This window comes from Ranitomeya variabilis, chromosome 8 (assembly GCF_051348905.1).
Source record: "Ranitomeya variabilis isolate aRanVar5 chromosome 8, aRanVar5.hap1, whole genome shotgun sequence".
NCBI classification, from domain to species: Eukaryota; Metazoa; Chordata; class Amphibia; order Anura; family Dendrobatidae; genus Ranitomeya; species Ranitomeya variabilis.
The window spans coordinates 216,008,448-216,023,719 of NC_135239.1; the positions used below are offsets into that span (position 1 = coordinate 216,008,448).

General features: G+C 50.8%; 1 protein-coding gene across 1 annotated transcript in view; it reads left to right on the forward strand.

Moving 5' to 3' along the window:
• The first annotated feature begins 1,200 nt into the window (after positions 1 to 1,200).
• MAPKAPK3 (MAPK activated protein kinase 3) overlaps positions 1,201 to 15,272 on the forward strand; it is a 43,095-nt gene continuing 29,023 nt past the window's right edge. The window contains exon 1 of the mRNA XM_077277033.1: positions 1,201 to 1,504. Coding sequence (XP_077133148.1) covers positions 1,310 to 1,504 — 195 coding nt within the window. The 5' untranslated portion in view covers positions 1,201 to 1,309. The remainder of the gene's footprint in view (positions 1,505 to 15,272) is intronic.

A 15,272-nucleotide genomic window follows, 5' to 3' on the forward strand; every position in this document is an offset into this window, starting at 1 on the left:
GGATGGTTTTCTCTTAGAGATGATCTCATATGGGTAGTCTTCTCATAGAGGCGGTCTTTATGGGTGGTCCTATGTGGGTGGTCTTCTCATAGAGGCGGTCTTATGTGGGTGGTCTTCTCATAGAGGTGGTCTTTATGGGTGGTCTTATAGATGTGGTCTTTTGTGGGTGGTCTTCTCATAGATGTGATCTCATGAGTGGTCTCATATGAGTGGTCTTATTATAGAGGTGGTCTTTTATGGATGGTCTTCTCATAGACATGATCTCTTATGAGTGGTCTCATATGAGTGTTCTCATAGAGGTGGTCTTTATGGGTGGTCTTATAGATGTGGTCTTTTGTGGGTGGTCTTCTCATAGAGGTGGACATTTATGGATGGTCTTCTCATAGAGATTATCTCATGACTGATCTCATGGGTGGTCTTCTCATGGAGGTGATCTTTTATGGATGGTATTATATGGATGGTCTTCTCATAGAGGTGATCTCATGACTGGTCTCAGGAATCTTTCACACGTGTGGTTTATTATAGAGGTGGTCTGATATGGGTGATCTTATTATACAGAGGGAAGTCTTTTATGGGTGGTCTTATCATAGAGGTGGTCTTTCAGAGTGTCGACCCCTTAACGAGTCTCGTCACAGGTCTGAGGATAAGGAGCCAGACCAGACTCTCCATTGGCAGACACGTGTTTCGGGGTTTTTGCTCCTCATCAGTGGAAAGAACGTAGTCCGGTTTGGCTGGATGAGAGGCCTCAGAAAAAAGGAGAAAAAAGGAGAATATAGGTAAAAAGATACTTTATTACTAGGTATAGAAAAGTAAATAATAAATATAGACAATGAAAACACAGAGTGAAGTGCACAAGGGTGATGCTGAAGGATCACAGAGATCTAATAGGATCAATAGTATCAGAAATTGTAACAAAGTAATGAGAGAGTAGTATGAATAGATACAGATGAATAGATACAGATGAATAGCGCCCCCCAGTGTATAAGGTGGAGACTTACAGGGTCTGAGCACAAGGAGAGAGGTCACCTCTTCTATTTAAAGGCGCAGTACCGCTGCCTCTTATGCCCGACAGTGGAGCGTCACTGGGATTGATGGGTCAGATCTTCAGGATTGCTGGTAGTAGTTAATGGCAGCGGCAGTCCAGGGGTTAATAGTCGGCTGGCTCCTCCCCGGTGCGCTGCCTCCTCCTGTCCTCCGCTCCCTCCCTTGTGGAAGAGCAGATTTACTGTGGGAGTCGCAGGCACCAGGACTTTAGCACCGAGCTGTCGCCATGAGGTTGCTGCTTGCTCGAGAGTCTTGAGTGGGCACCATGGAGGAAAATGCCAACGTGCAGGAGACGAGCAACGACAGCCCCCCGAGCCTGGCGCAGACCACCAAGTACGAAATCAAGCGCCACGCCATCACCGATGACTACAAAGTGTCCAAGCAGGTGCTCGGCCTCGGCATCAATGGCAAAGTGCTGGAGTGTTACCGCAGAGACAGCGGGCAGAAGTGCGCACTGAAGGTGAGTGGTGTCCGTGCCGGCAGCCGGCGCAAAACGGCAAGTGCCGGCCCGGAGAGACACCGGGAATTCATCGCTACCGTCAGCATTTACAATAAGCAGCCGGGTACAAAGGAGCACGAGGTGCGTCAGGAAGGTGGCACAGGAAGGATCGTGTGATTGGTCAGCTGAGCCGTGGGTATATCCATAGGATATATACGTGCCAATCAGTGCCAGCGCTGCACCGGATACAGCACCATCAGCGGGCACCAGTGCAGAAGGAGGTTATATCAGTACTGGAGCATTATAAGAGGGGCTGATATCAGTCACATACGGTGTAATGTCTGGGGGTTATATCAGTACTGGAGCGTTATAAGAGGGGCTGATATCAGTCACATACGGTGTAATGTCTGGGGGTTATATCAGTACTGGAGCGTTATAAGAGGGGCTGATATCAGTCACATATGATGTAATCTCTGGGGTTATATCAGTACTGGAGCGTTATAAGAGGGGCTGATATCAGTCACATACGGTGTAATGTCTGGGGGTTATAGCAGTACTGGAGCGTTATAAGAGGGGCTGATATCAGTCACATATGATGTAATCTCTGGGGTTATATCAGTACTGGAGCGTTATAAGAGGGGCTGATATGAAATTCTCCCCAGATGTCAGTAACCTCCAATCCACACAGGCAAATAAATCACCATAGATGTCCATAAAATACATTGTGTAATAACGAGACATGACGCAGGGATTGAACGCTCCTACTGAAATATAATTAATACATTGCATAAAATCCTTTATACAGACACCTCCTGTATGGAGAAACTAGTCGCAGGCATTGCTCAGGTGGAATTTTGGCCCATTCTTCCACACTCTCTTCCTATCCTGAAGCTCCTTCTGTGATCTGAGCTTTAGTTCCTTCCATACGTTTTCTCTTGGACGCAGGTACGGTGATCGGCTCGGCCATTCTAGCAGCAATTTTGATCTGATCTGACCAGACTATATTCTCCCAGTATTTCACAGACTTTTTTAAATGTTGTTCAGCAAACTGTAAATGCACTTGAACGTGCTTTTTGTTCAGCAATGGAGTTTTGTGTGGTGAGCGTGCAAACAGGCCATAGAGGATGCATAGTGAGCGTGCATACAGGCTGTGGAGGTTGAGTGGTGAGCATGCATAGAGGCTTTGGAGTTTCCATGCTAAGTGTGCATACAAGTCGTGGAGGTTCCATGCTGAGCGTGCATACAAGTCGTGGAGGTTCCATGCTGAACGTGCATACAAGTCGTGGAGGTTCCATGCTGAGCGTGCATACAAGTCGTGGAGGTTCCATGCTGAGCGTGCATACAAGTCGTGGAGGTTCCATGCTAAGTGTGCATACAAGTCGTGGAGGTTCCATGCTGAGCGTGCATACAAGTCGTGGAGGTTCCATGCTGAACGTGCATACAAGTCGTGGAGGTTCCATGCTGAGCGTGCATACAAGTCGTGGAGGTTCCATGCTGAGCGTGCATACAAGTCGTGGAGGTTCCATGCTCAGCATTCATACAAGTCGTGGAGGTTCCATGCTGAACGTGCATACAGGTCGTGGAGATTCCATGCTGAGCGTGCATACAGGTTGTGGAGATTCCATGCTGAGCGTGCATACAGGTCACAGAGGTTAAGTCTATTGCTTATAGTTTTCTGTGAAACAATTGTACGTGCTGGTTCCAGGTCTTTCTGTAGCTCCCCACAGTTGGTCCTTGGCTCTCCACAAGTGGTTCTTAGTTCTTGGACAATTCTGATAATTCTTTTCTCTCCTCTGTCTGAAATCTTGCGGGGAGCACCTGGCCATGGCCGGTTTATGGTGAAATGATGTCCATTACACTTCCGGATTATGGCCCCAGCAGTACTCACTGGAGCCTTCAGTAGTTTAGAAATTCTTCTGTAACCAATGGCATCAGGATGTTTTGCAACAATAATGTTGTGAAGGTCTTGAGATGGCTCACTGGTGTTACCGATCATGAGATGTTTCTTATGTGGCCCCTTGGTAATGAAACTCCTTTTTATCAGCCATCAGATGAACCCCCTGATATTATTTGTCACTAAGTGGCAGGATTGCTTCCTAATTACTGATAGATCTCAGCCGGTGTCAGAACTTTCCAGGGCTTTTTGCTCCTCTCTTCAATAATTTTTCCCTGTGTCATTTTTCAATATTACACATATTTTATGGACATTTATGGTGATTTCTTTCCTGTGTAGATTGGACGGTACCGACATCTGTTGAGAATTGCATGTCAATGGCATCTTTAGAAATAGATCTACTTAGAAAATTGGTGACGAGTTTAATACTTATTTCCCCTGCTGTGTGATATAATGTTGGGAGGTTATATCAGTACTGGAGCGTTATAATAGATTGTAGTCTCCTGTCCTACAGTCGCTGTTAGTGGGGAGTTGTGTATCTTTCTTAGGGGAGGACCCGTACTGAGCTCTGCTGTACTGCGCCACTTATCTATAGGCTGCGCATTTACTGTCAGCAGTGGAGAGATGCTGGGAGTGGTAGTTCACCAACCTGTGGGAACACATTCAGGCTGCTGCGTGTTTCTGGCTCAGGGCTGGGATCCACAGGGACAGTTGTGGGTGCAGCGCCGCTGTGGTTGAGGGCGTGTTGCACCTGGCGCACAGGTGTGTCACCCTGGAATGTGTCTCCACGGGGAGACGAGTCTGGATTGTGTCAGGCCGCAGACGAGGAGCGCTTCACCCTGACTGCTTGTGTCCGCCGTCCTGAGGCCATGTCATGACCTTAAAGGGTTTCTCCACCTTCATATACCCTCAGCACCGTCCTGAGGCCATGTCATGACCTTAAAGGGTTTCTCCAGTTTCAAATACCCTCGGCACCATGACTCCTATATCTGAGTACCGTAGAGGAACGACGGGTGACCCTATAGGCTGCTGCTTGTAATCAAATATCAGGGATCCCCAGGGCATCCATACTGTTCCCAGGGATAGAGGGGAGGCCAGGACCACCAGAGCATCTGTGCTGGATCAGGAGTAACGAAGAGGCCAGGACCACCAGAGCATCCGTGCTGGATCAGGGGGTAGCAAGGAGGTTAGGACCATCGGTGCATCAGTGCTGGATCAGGGGGTAGCAAGGAGGTTAGGACCACCGGAGCATCAGTGCTGGATCAGGGGGTAGCAAGGAGGTTAGGACCACCGGCGCATCAGTGCTGGATCAGGGGGTAGCAAGGAGGTTAGGACCACCGGAGCATCAGTGCTGGATCAGGGGGTAGCAAGGAGGTTAGGACCACCGGAGCATCAGTGCTGGATCAGGGGGTAGCAAGGAGGTTAGGACCACCGGAGCATCAGTGTTGGATCAGGGGGTAGATAGGAGGTTAGGACCACTGGAGCATTAGTGCTGGATCAGGGGTAGCGAAGAGGCCTGGACCACCGGAGCATCAGTGCTGGATCAGGGGTAGTGAAGAGGCCTGGACCACCGGAGCATCAGTGCTGGATCAGGGGTAGTGAAGAGGCCTGGACCACTGGAGCATCAGTGCTGGATCAGGGGGTAGCAAGGAGGTTAGGACCACCGGAGCATCAGTGCTGGATCAGGGGGTAGCAAGGAGGTTAGGACCACCGGAGCATCAGTGGTGGATCAGGGGGTAGCAAGGAGGTTAGGACCACCGGAGCATCAGTGTTGGATCAGGGGGTAGATAGGAGGTTAGGACCACTGGAGCATTAGTGCTGGATCAGGGGTAGTGAAGAGGCCTGGACCACTGGAGCATCAGTGTTGGATCAGGGGGTAGTGATGAGGCCTGGAACACCAGAGCATTAGTGCTGGATCAGGGGCTAGCAAGGAGGTTAGGACCACCGGAGCATTAGTGCTGGATCAGGGGTAGTGAAGAGGCCTGGACCACTGGATCATCAGTGCTGGATCAGGGGTAGCGAAGAGGCCAGGACCACCGGAGCATCAGTGTTGGATCAGGGGGTAGTGATGAGGCCTGGAACACCAGAGCATTAGTGCTGGATCAGGGGCTAGCAAGGAGGTTAGGACCACCGGAGCATTAGTGCTGGATCAGGGGTAGTGAAGAGGCCTGGACCACTGGATCATCAGTGCTGGATCAGGGGTAGCGAAGAGGCCAGGACCACAGGAGCATCAGTGCTGGATCAGGGGGTAGCGAAGAGGCCTAGACCACCGGAGCATCAGTGCTGGATCAGGGGGTAGCAAGGAGGTTAGGACCACCGGAGCATCAGTGTTGGATCAGGGGGTAGCAAGGAGGTTAGGACCACCGGAGCATTAGTGCTGGATCAGGGGTAGTGAAGAGGCCTGGACCACTGGAGCATCAGTGCTGAATCAGGGGGTAGCGAAGAGGCCTGCACCACCGGAGCATCAGTGGTGGATCAGGGGGTAGCAAGGAGGTTAGGACCACCGGAGCATTAGTGCTGGATCAGGGGTAGTGAAGAGGCCTAGACCACCGGAGCATCAGTGCTGGATCAGGGGTAGCGAAGAGGCCTAGACCACCGGAGCATCAGTGCTGGATCAGGGGGTAGCAAGGAGGTTAGGACCACCGGAGCATCAGTGTTGGATCAGGGGGTAGCAAGGAGGTTAGGACCACCGGAGCATTAGTGCTGGATCAGGGGTAGTGAAGAGGCCTGGACCACTGGAGCATCAGTGCTGAATCAGGGGGTAGCGAAGAGGCCTGCACCACCGGAGCATCAGTGGTGGATCAGGGGGTAGCAAGGAGGTTAGGACCACCGGAGCATTAGTGCTGGATCAGGGGTAGCGAAGAGGCCAGGACCACTGAAAAATCAATGCTGGATCGGGGGACAGCGATGAGGTCAGGACCACCGGAACATCAGTGCTGGACCCAGGGATAGAGGGGAGGCCGGGAGAATCGGAGCAAAAGTGCAGGACGTGGGGATTTAGGGGAGGCAAGGAGCACCGGAGGGTCAGTGCTGGATCAGGGGTAGCGAAGAGGCCTGGACTACTAGAGTATCAGTGTTGGATCAGGGGTAGCGAAGAGGCCAAGACCACCAGAGCATCAGTGCTGGATCAGGTGTAGGGAAGAGGCCAGGACCACCGAAAAATCAGTGCTGGATCGGGGGACAGCGAAGGAAGTCAGGACCACCGGAGGATCAGTGCTGGATCGGGGGACAGCGAAGGAAGTCAGGACCACCGGAGCGTCTGTGCAGGACCCAGGGATAGAGGGGAGGCCGGGACCACCGGAGCGTCCGTGGTGGACGTGGGGATTGAGGGGAGGTAAGGACCACTGGAGCATCAGTGCTGGGGTTTATCTGTTACTTTGTTATTTTATAAGCCATGAGCAGGTTATTCCTATCATGTGATGATCTCATCAGTTATATTTGGAGAGCTGTGATGTCACCTGTCACACTAGTGGGAAAATGTCCCAGACACAGAACAGGATGGTAGTTAGGAAGCTCGTGTGTATACGATTCCATATCTACAGAGTCCTTATCGTGTATACACCTCCACAGACACGGATACGTGAGATACACCCTTCAATGAGATTACAGCACCGAGAAGAAGTGGCTAATGATGGAGATCACAGGACGGAGACTGATGGAAAAAGGAAACAAAATTTTCAAAATTCGGTTACCAATGTGGATAATAAGGGTCAGGAGTGCGGAGAATAAGGGTCAGGAGTGTGGAGAATAAGGGTCAGGAGTGTGGAGAATAAGGGTCGGGAGTGCGGAGAATAAGGGTCAGGAGTGTGGAGAATAAGGGGCGGGAGTGTGGAGAATAAGGGGCGGGAGTGTGGAGAATAAGGGGCGGGAGTGTGGAGAATAAGGGGCGGGAGTGTGGAGAATAAGGGGCGGGCGTGTGGAGAATAAGGGGCGGGTGTGTGGAGAATAAGGGGCGGGAGTGTGGAGAATAAGGGGCGGGAGTGTGGAGAATAAGGGGCGGGAGTGTGGAGAATAAGGGGCGGGAGTGTGGAGAATAAGGGGCGGGAGTGTGGAGAATAAGGGGCGGGAGTGTGGAGAACAAGGGGCGGGAGTGTGGAGAACAAGGGGCGGGAGTGTGGAGAATAAGGGGCGGGAGTGTGGAGAATAAGGGGCGGGAGTGTGGAGGATAAGGGGCGGGAGTTTGGAGGATAAGGGGCGGGAGTGTGGAGGATAAGGGGCGGGAGTGTGGCGAATAAGGGGCGGGAGTGTGGAGAATAAGGGGCGGGAGTGTGGAGAATAAGGGGCGGGAGTGTGGAGAATAAGGGTCGGGAGTGCGGAGAATAAGGGTCAGGAGTGTGGAGAATAAGGGGCGGGAGTGTGGAGAATAAGGGGCGGGAGTGTGGAGAATAAGGGGCGGGAGTGTGGAGAATAAGGGGCGGGAGTGTGGAGAATAAGGGGCGGGCGTGTGGAGAATAAGGGGCGGGTGTGTGGAGAATAAGGGGCGGGAGTGTGGAGAATAAGGGGCGGGAGTGTGGAGAATAAGGGGCGGGAGTGTGGAGAATAAGGGTCGGGAGTGTGGAGAATAAGGGTCGGGAGTGCGGAGAATAAGGGTCGGGAGTGTGGAGAATAAGGGGCGGGAGTGTGGAGAATAAGGGGCGGGAGTGTGGAGAATAAGGGGCGGGAGTGTGGAGAATAAGGGGCGGGAGTGTGGAGAATAAGGGGCGGGAGTGTGGAGAATAAGGGGCGGGCGTGTGGAGAATAAGGGGCGGGCGTGTGGAGAATAAGGGGCGGGAGTGTGGAGAATAAGGGGCGGGAGTGTGGAGAATAAGGGGCGGGAGTGTGGAGAATAAGGGGCGGGAGTGTGGAGAATAAGGGGCGGGCGTGTGGAGAATAAGGGGCGGGAGTGTGGAGAATAAGGGGCGGGAGTGTGGAGAATAAGGGGCGGGAGTGTGGAGAATAAGGGGCGGGAGTGTGGCGAATAAGGGACGGGAGTGTGGAGAACAAGGGGCGGGAGTGTGGAGAACAAAGGGCGGGAGTGTGGAGAACAAGGGGCGGGAGTGTGGAGAACAAGGGGCGGGAGTGTGGAGAACAAGGGGCGGGAGTGTGGAGAATAAGGGGCGGGAGTGTGGAGAATAAGGGGCGGGAGTGTGGAGAATAAGGGGCGGGAGTGTGGAGGATAAGGGGCGGGAGTTTGGAGGCTAAGGGGCGGGAGTGTGGAGGATAAGGGGCGGGAGTGTGGCGAATAAGGGGCGGGAGTGTGGCGAATAAGGGGCGGGAGTGTGGCGAACAAGGGGCGGGAGTTTGGAGAATAATGGGCGGGAGTTTGGAGGATAAGGGGCGGGAGTGTGGAGGATAAGGGGCGGGAGTGTGGAGAATAAGGGGCGGGAGTGTGGAGAATAAGGGGCGGGAGTGTGGAGAATAAGGGGCGGGAGTGCGGAAAGGGCGGGAGTGCGGAGAATAAGGGGCGGGAGTGCGGAGAATAAGGGACGGGAGTGCGGAGAATAAGGGGCGGGAGTGTGGAAAATAAGGGGCGGGAGTGCGCAGAATAAGGGGCGGGAGTGCGGAGAATAAGGGGCGGGAGTGCGGAGAATAAGGGGCGGGAGTGCGGAGAATAAGGGACGGGAGTGCGGAGAATAAGGGGCGGGAGTGCGCAGAATAAGGGGCGGGAGTGCGGAGAATAAGGGACGGGAGTGCGGAGAATAAGGGGCGGGAGTGCGGAGAATAAGGGGCGGGAGTGCGGAGAATAAGGGGCGGGAGTACGGAGAATAAGGGGCAGCGCTGGGAATATTGAGGCGCCTCAGGAACTTCATGGATTTGTCAATAAAATGTAACAATGTGCGGAATGTTTAGAATTGTCAGTAACCATAGAAACAGCGACTAAATAGCGAAAAGACTGAAGAGGGAAAATCTGAAAACCGAAATCTGTGTTGGTCTCAGAACTTTTGACCACGACTGTATATCCTCATAAATACGTTATCATTCACACACTCGTACACGGACATATCCTGTATATACGCTGTCATCCATGTATACGCCTGTACACACACACATGCAGCTCACTCCCACACACGACACTGGCACATCACCATCAGTGAAAAGTGCGAATAATAAGAATCCTGGGAAACATTGGAACGATGTCCATGAGAATTGTGTAGGAGTTGTAAAGTCGGCTGTGCAGATGTAGCAGAGACGAGCAGCGGCCTCCATAACATTCACACCTGTGCACACGGCCTGATCGGGTGGAATCCGACCTCTGAGGACGCAGCGTTTTGCTGCATATTTTCAGAATCACTATTTGGCCATAATGTCAGAAAATTCAGCAAAGAAATGTATTGCAGCGTGAGAATTCCACAGAACATCTGAGAAAAGCTGAAGCCAATTATTAGTGACATCGCCAGCGAGTGCGGTGCCCCATGCCTCATGTTATGCAGTGCACCGTGCCTCGTTCTAGTGATGCGCGCCATGCCTCGTGCTAGTGATGCGCGCCATTCCTCGTTCTAGTGATGCGCGCCCATGCCTCGTTCTAGTGATGGGCCCCATGCCTCATGCTAGTGATGCGCCCCATGCCTCATGCTAGTGATGTGCACCATGCCTCGTTCTAGTGATGCGCGCCCATGCTTCATGCCAGTGATGCGCCCCATGCCTCATGCTAGTGATGTGCGCCATGCCTTGTTCTAGTGATGCGCGCCCATGCCTCGTTCTAGTGATGGGCCCCATGCCTCATGCTAGTGATGCGCCCCATGCCTCATGCTAGTGATGTGCACCATGCCTCGTTCTAGTGATGCGCGCCCATGCTTCATGCTAGTGATGCGCCCCATGCCTCATGCTAGTGATGTGCACCATGCCTCGTTCTAGTGATGCGCGCCCATGCTTCATTCTAGTGATGTGCTCCATGCCTTGTCCTAGTGATGCGCCCCATGTCTTGTTCTAGTGATACGCCCCATGCCTCATGCTAGTAATGTGCCCCATGCCTTGTTCTAGTGATGCGCCCCATGCTTCATGCTAGTGATGTGCGCCATGCCTCGTAATGCTGCAGCGCCCCATGCCTTGTTCTAGTGATGCGCCCCATGCCTCGTAATGCTGCAGCGCCCCATGCCTTGTTCTAGTGATGCGCCCCATGCCTCGTTCTAGTGATGCGCCCCATGCCTCATGCTAGTGATGCGCCCCATGCCTCGTTCTAGTGATGTGCACCATGCCTTGTTCTAGTGATGTGCGCCATGCCTTGTTCTAGTGATGCGCCCCATGCTTCATGCTAGTGATGTGCGCCATGCCTTGTTCTAGTGATGCGCCCCATGCCTCGTTCTAGTGATGCGCCCCATGCCTCGTTCTAGTGATGCGCCCCATGCCTCATGCTAGTGATGCGCCCCATGCCTCATAATGCTGCAGCGCCCTTTGCCTTGCGCGGTGCCTCGTGCTTCAGTTCCTGGTAAACTACATTCACCCCACAAACCACAGGCACTGATGGGACATTTGTCAGTGGAGTTCCTGACATTATTCCTCACCCTGCGGTGGAGGAGGGGACGGAGCTGCTGCGGTAACCGGATCTGTACACACATTTCCTACGTCTCTTACTGAATTCTGATCTTTAAAAAGAAACTGATAGGAAGGTGCCCCCCCCCCCCAAACTGCCCAGACTTCCCTGATCTTAAAGGGTAACTCCACCTAACGCTGGCCTCCCAGCAGGGTTCCCCCCGGATCTGTATGTGGGCACTCGTGGGCTTGGACTGGAAATGGACAATGAAACACGACTGCCACTGTCTGCACACAGCACTTATCGTCACAATGTGTCAGCCGCGGACTGATCGCAGCTTATAGCGTTCGCACCACTGGGTCATATTTCCTCCATATCACAATGAAAAGCCGCAATACATCTGATTAGGAGCCTGAGTCAATGGATTAATCATTATCCGATCACCAGGGGGAGGGGAGAGAAAGTCACCTTCTGCTGGAGCGCAACATACCTGCCTGTAATATATCCTCATAACACAAAGGAAATAATGCAGACACCGAACAAGCAGGGCATGCTGGGAGACTAGCGAGCATGGCCAGTAGCGTAACTAGAGTCAGAAGGGCCCCTGTGGAAGATTTAGACTTGGCCCTCCCCATGCCCCGCATGTTGGTCAGATGTATGGGCCCTTGTAGCGTTCTAAATCATATAAGGACATGCAAGTTGTCCCCATTATGTAGTAATGTCTCCCATTCTGGTATATTTGTGTGTGTGTGTGTGTATATATATATATATATTTGTCACAGGATCTTCTTTTCTCATGATGCCATCTATATTGTGAAATGCATCAGTCCCTCCTGCAGCAAGACAACCCCCCAACATAGTGCTGCCTCCCCCATGTTTCACAGTGAGGATGGTGTTCTTAGGCTTCCAAACTTCTCTCTTTTCCCTCCAAACATAACGATGGTCATTATGCCCAAAAAGTTCAACTTTAGTTTCATAAGAACACAGGACATGTCTCCAAAAATGAAGGTCTTTGTTCCTGTGTGCATTTGCAAACATTAATCTGGCTTTTTTATGATTCTTTTGGAGTAATGGCTTCTTCCTGGCAGAGTGGCCTTTCAGCCCATGGTGATACAGTACTTGTTTCACTGTAGATATTGACACAATCTTCTGCCATCATCTTCACAAGGTCTTTTGCTTTTCTCCTTGGGTTGATATGAACATATCGGACCAAAGTACGTTCATCTCTGGGACACAGAACCTGTCTCCTTCCTGAGCGGTATGATGAATGGACATTCCCATCTTGTTTATACTTTCGTATAATTGTTTGTACAGATGAACGAGGCACCTTCAGGTATCTTGACATTGTACCCAAGGATGAGCCAGACATGTGCAAGTCCACAATTCTCTTCCAGATATCTTGGCTGATTTCTTGAGACTTTCCCATCATGCTACACAAAGAACCAGTGTGTTTCAGGTGTGCATTAAAATACATCCACAGATGTGTCTCTAATTAACTCAGATGTTGCAAAAAAACCAAACACATGATATCATCTTATGGGCAGTCCAAAATTGTTTAAAAATGGTAATATAGCATGGCATAACTGTTAGAGGTGCTCAAGTATGGTCCCAAACCATAATTATTAATATTTGCCAAATGCCAGAATAATGAGAGAGAGAATATTTTGAGGCATTTTTATTACTTACTGCAAAGTCAAAAGTTTCCATCCATTAAGATGACGGTGCCTTACACAATTCTGTAATTAATAACCTCGGTGTGAATAAAATATAAAGCATCCAGAATGCAGTACATGCAACCCAGACGTTTCGGTCATGTTACGACCTTCATCTGTGCACCGACCGCTTTTTAGAAGCCATTCTTACTGAATTCTATAGAACTCAGTGTCGCTTTGAAGTGACTCTTTAACCAGTAAAGCCTATATCTTATATCTTTAATTTGTATTCATTAGCCTTCTGACTGATCACTCCGCCTCTAAGGCTAGTTTCACACTAGCGTCGGGAACAACCCGTCGCTGTGCGTCGGGCCGACGTTCCCGACGCTAGGGTGGTCTCCGCCGCACAACGGGGGCAGCGGATGCATTTTTCCCACGCATCCGCTGCCCCATTGTGAGGTGCGGGGAAGTGCGGGGAGGTGGGGGCGGAGTTCCGGCCGCGCATGCGCGGTCGGAAAAAGTGGACCGTCGGGAGCAAAAAACGTTTTTTTCTCCCGACGGTCCGCTACCACACGCCCAAGCGTCGCAAAACGGACGCGACGTTTGGCAATGCGTCGCAAATGCGGTCGCAAATGCGTCGCTAATGTTAGTCTATGACGAAAAAACGTATCCAGCAAGAACTTTTGCTGGATGCGTATTTTCGGCAAAACGACGCATTTGCGACGTATTGCAGTTAACGCTAGTGTGAAACTAGCCTTAGCCTCAGGCTTTTTTTAATCACAGCAGGACCCTACCCCTCCACAGAGATGTAGATTTCAGTCCAAGAGAGGATTTACATTAGGTTCCCATACAGATGAATACTTTAGTCTAAGAGAGGATTGGCATTAGGTTAGGTCCTGGAAACGAGAAACGCCTTAACGTGGCTTCAAGGTACACATAGATTGGCCAATTTATGCGCTAAGCATCCTGAGTTTTTCATATTTCTAGCGCAGTTATGCAATTCAATTTTCATATTTGCACGCTATGGCGCTACAGAGTGCTGCTTTATTTGTTTGATTGTAATACGGAGGATATCATGGACTGTGTACGGCTTTGAGTAGAGACTTTAACACGGCACTGCAGTCGCCCACGGAAACTGAACAAAGGGAGGTCCAGCGTGTTTAGGGACTGCAATCTAAAGCCGTGTAATATGTAGTGCTATGAAATAGACACTAATATTATATGCACTTGTGTGATTTGGACTTAATGCTGCGAAGTAAAGCTACGTTCACATTTGCGTTGTGCGCCGCAGCGTCGGCGCCGCAACGCACAACGCAAATAAAAACGCAGCAAAACGCATGCACAACGCTGCGTTTTGCGCCGCATGCGTCGTTTTTTTCATTGAATTTGGACGCAGCAAAAATGCAACTTGCTGCGTCCTCTGCGCCCGGACGCGGGCGCCACAGCGACGCATGCGGCGCAAAACGCAAGTGCGCCGCATGTCCATGCGCCCCCATGTTAAATATAGGGGCGCATGACGCATGCGGCGCCGCTGCGGCGCCCGACGCTGCGGCGAGGACCGCAAATGTGAACGTAGCCTAACACATTAAAGAGACTTTGTCTTTGAATTTTGTGGGTCACTGCCTCTTCACTGCGTAACGGTGCTACTGGTGCACTACCGTACACAGTGACTGCACCAACAGAATAGTGAGTGCAGCTCTGGGGTATAATACAGGATGTAACTCAGGATCAGTAATGTAATGTATGTACACAGTGACTGCACCAGCAGAATAGTGAGTGCAGCTCTGGAGTATAATACAGGATGTAACTCAGGATCAGTAATGTAATGTATGTACACAGTGACTGCACCAGCAGAATAGTGAGTGCAGCTCTGGGGTATAATACAGGAGGTAACTCAGGATCAGTAATGTAATGTATGTACACAGTGACTGCACCAGCAGAATAGCGAGTGCAGCTCTGGGGTATAATACAGGATGTAACTCAGGGTCAGTAATGTAATGTATGCACACAGTGACTGCACCAGCAGAATAGTGAGTGCAGTTCTGGGGTATAATACAGGATGTAACTCAGGATCAGTAATGTAATGTATGTACACAGTGACTGCACCAGCAGAACAGTGAGTGCAGCTCTGCAGTATAATACAGGATGTAACTCAGGATCAGTAATGTAATGTATGTACACAGTGACTGCACCAGCAGAATAGTGAGTGCAGCTCTGGAGTATAATACAGGATGTAACTCAGGATCAGTAATGTAATGTATGTACACAGTGACTACACCAGCAGAATAGTGAGTGCAGCTCTGGAGTATAATACAGGATGTAACTCAGGATCAGTAATGTAATGTATGTACACAGTGACTGCACCAGCAGAATAGTGAGTGCAGCTCTGGAGTATAATACAGGATGTAACTCAGGATCAGTAATGTAATGTATGTACACAGTGACTGCACCAGCAGAATAGTGAGTGCAGCTCTGGGGTATAATACAGGATGTAACTCAGGATCAGTAATGTAATGTATGTGCACAGTGACTGCACCAGCAGAATAGTGAGTGCAGCTCTGGGGTATAATACAGGATGTAACTCAGGATCAGTAATGTAATGTATGTACACAGTGACTGCACCAGCAGAATAGTGAGCGCAGCTCTGGAGTATAATACAGGATGTAACTCAGGGTCAGTAATGTAATATATGTACACAGTGACTGCACCAGCAGAATAGTGAGTGCAGCTCTGGGGTATAATACAGGAGGTAACTCAGGATCAATAATGTAATGTATGTACACAGTGACTGCA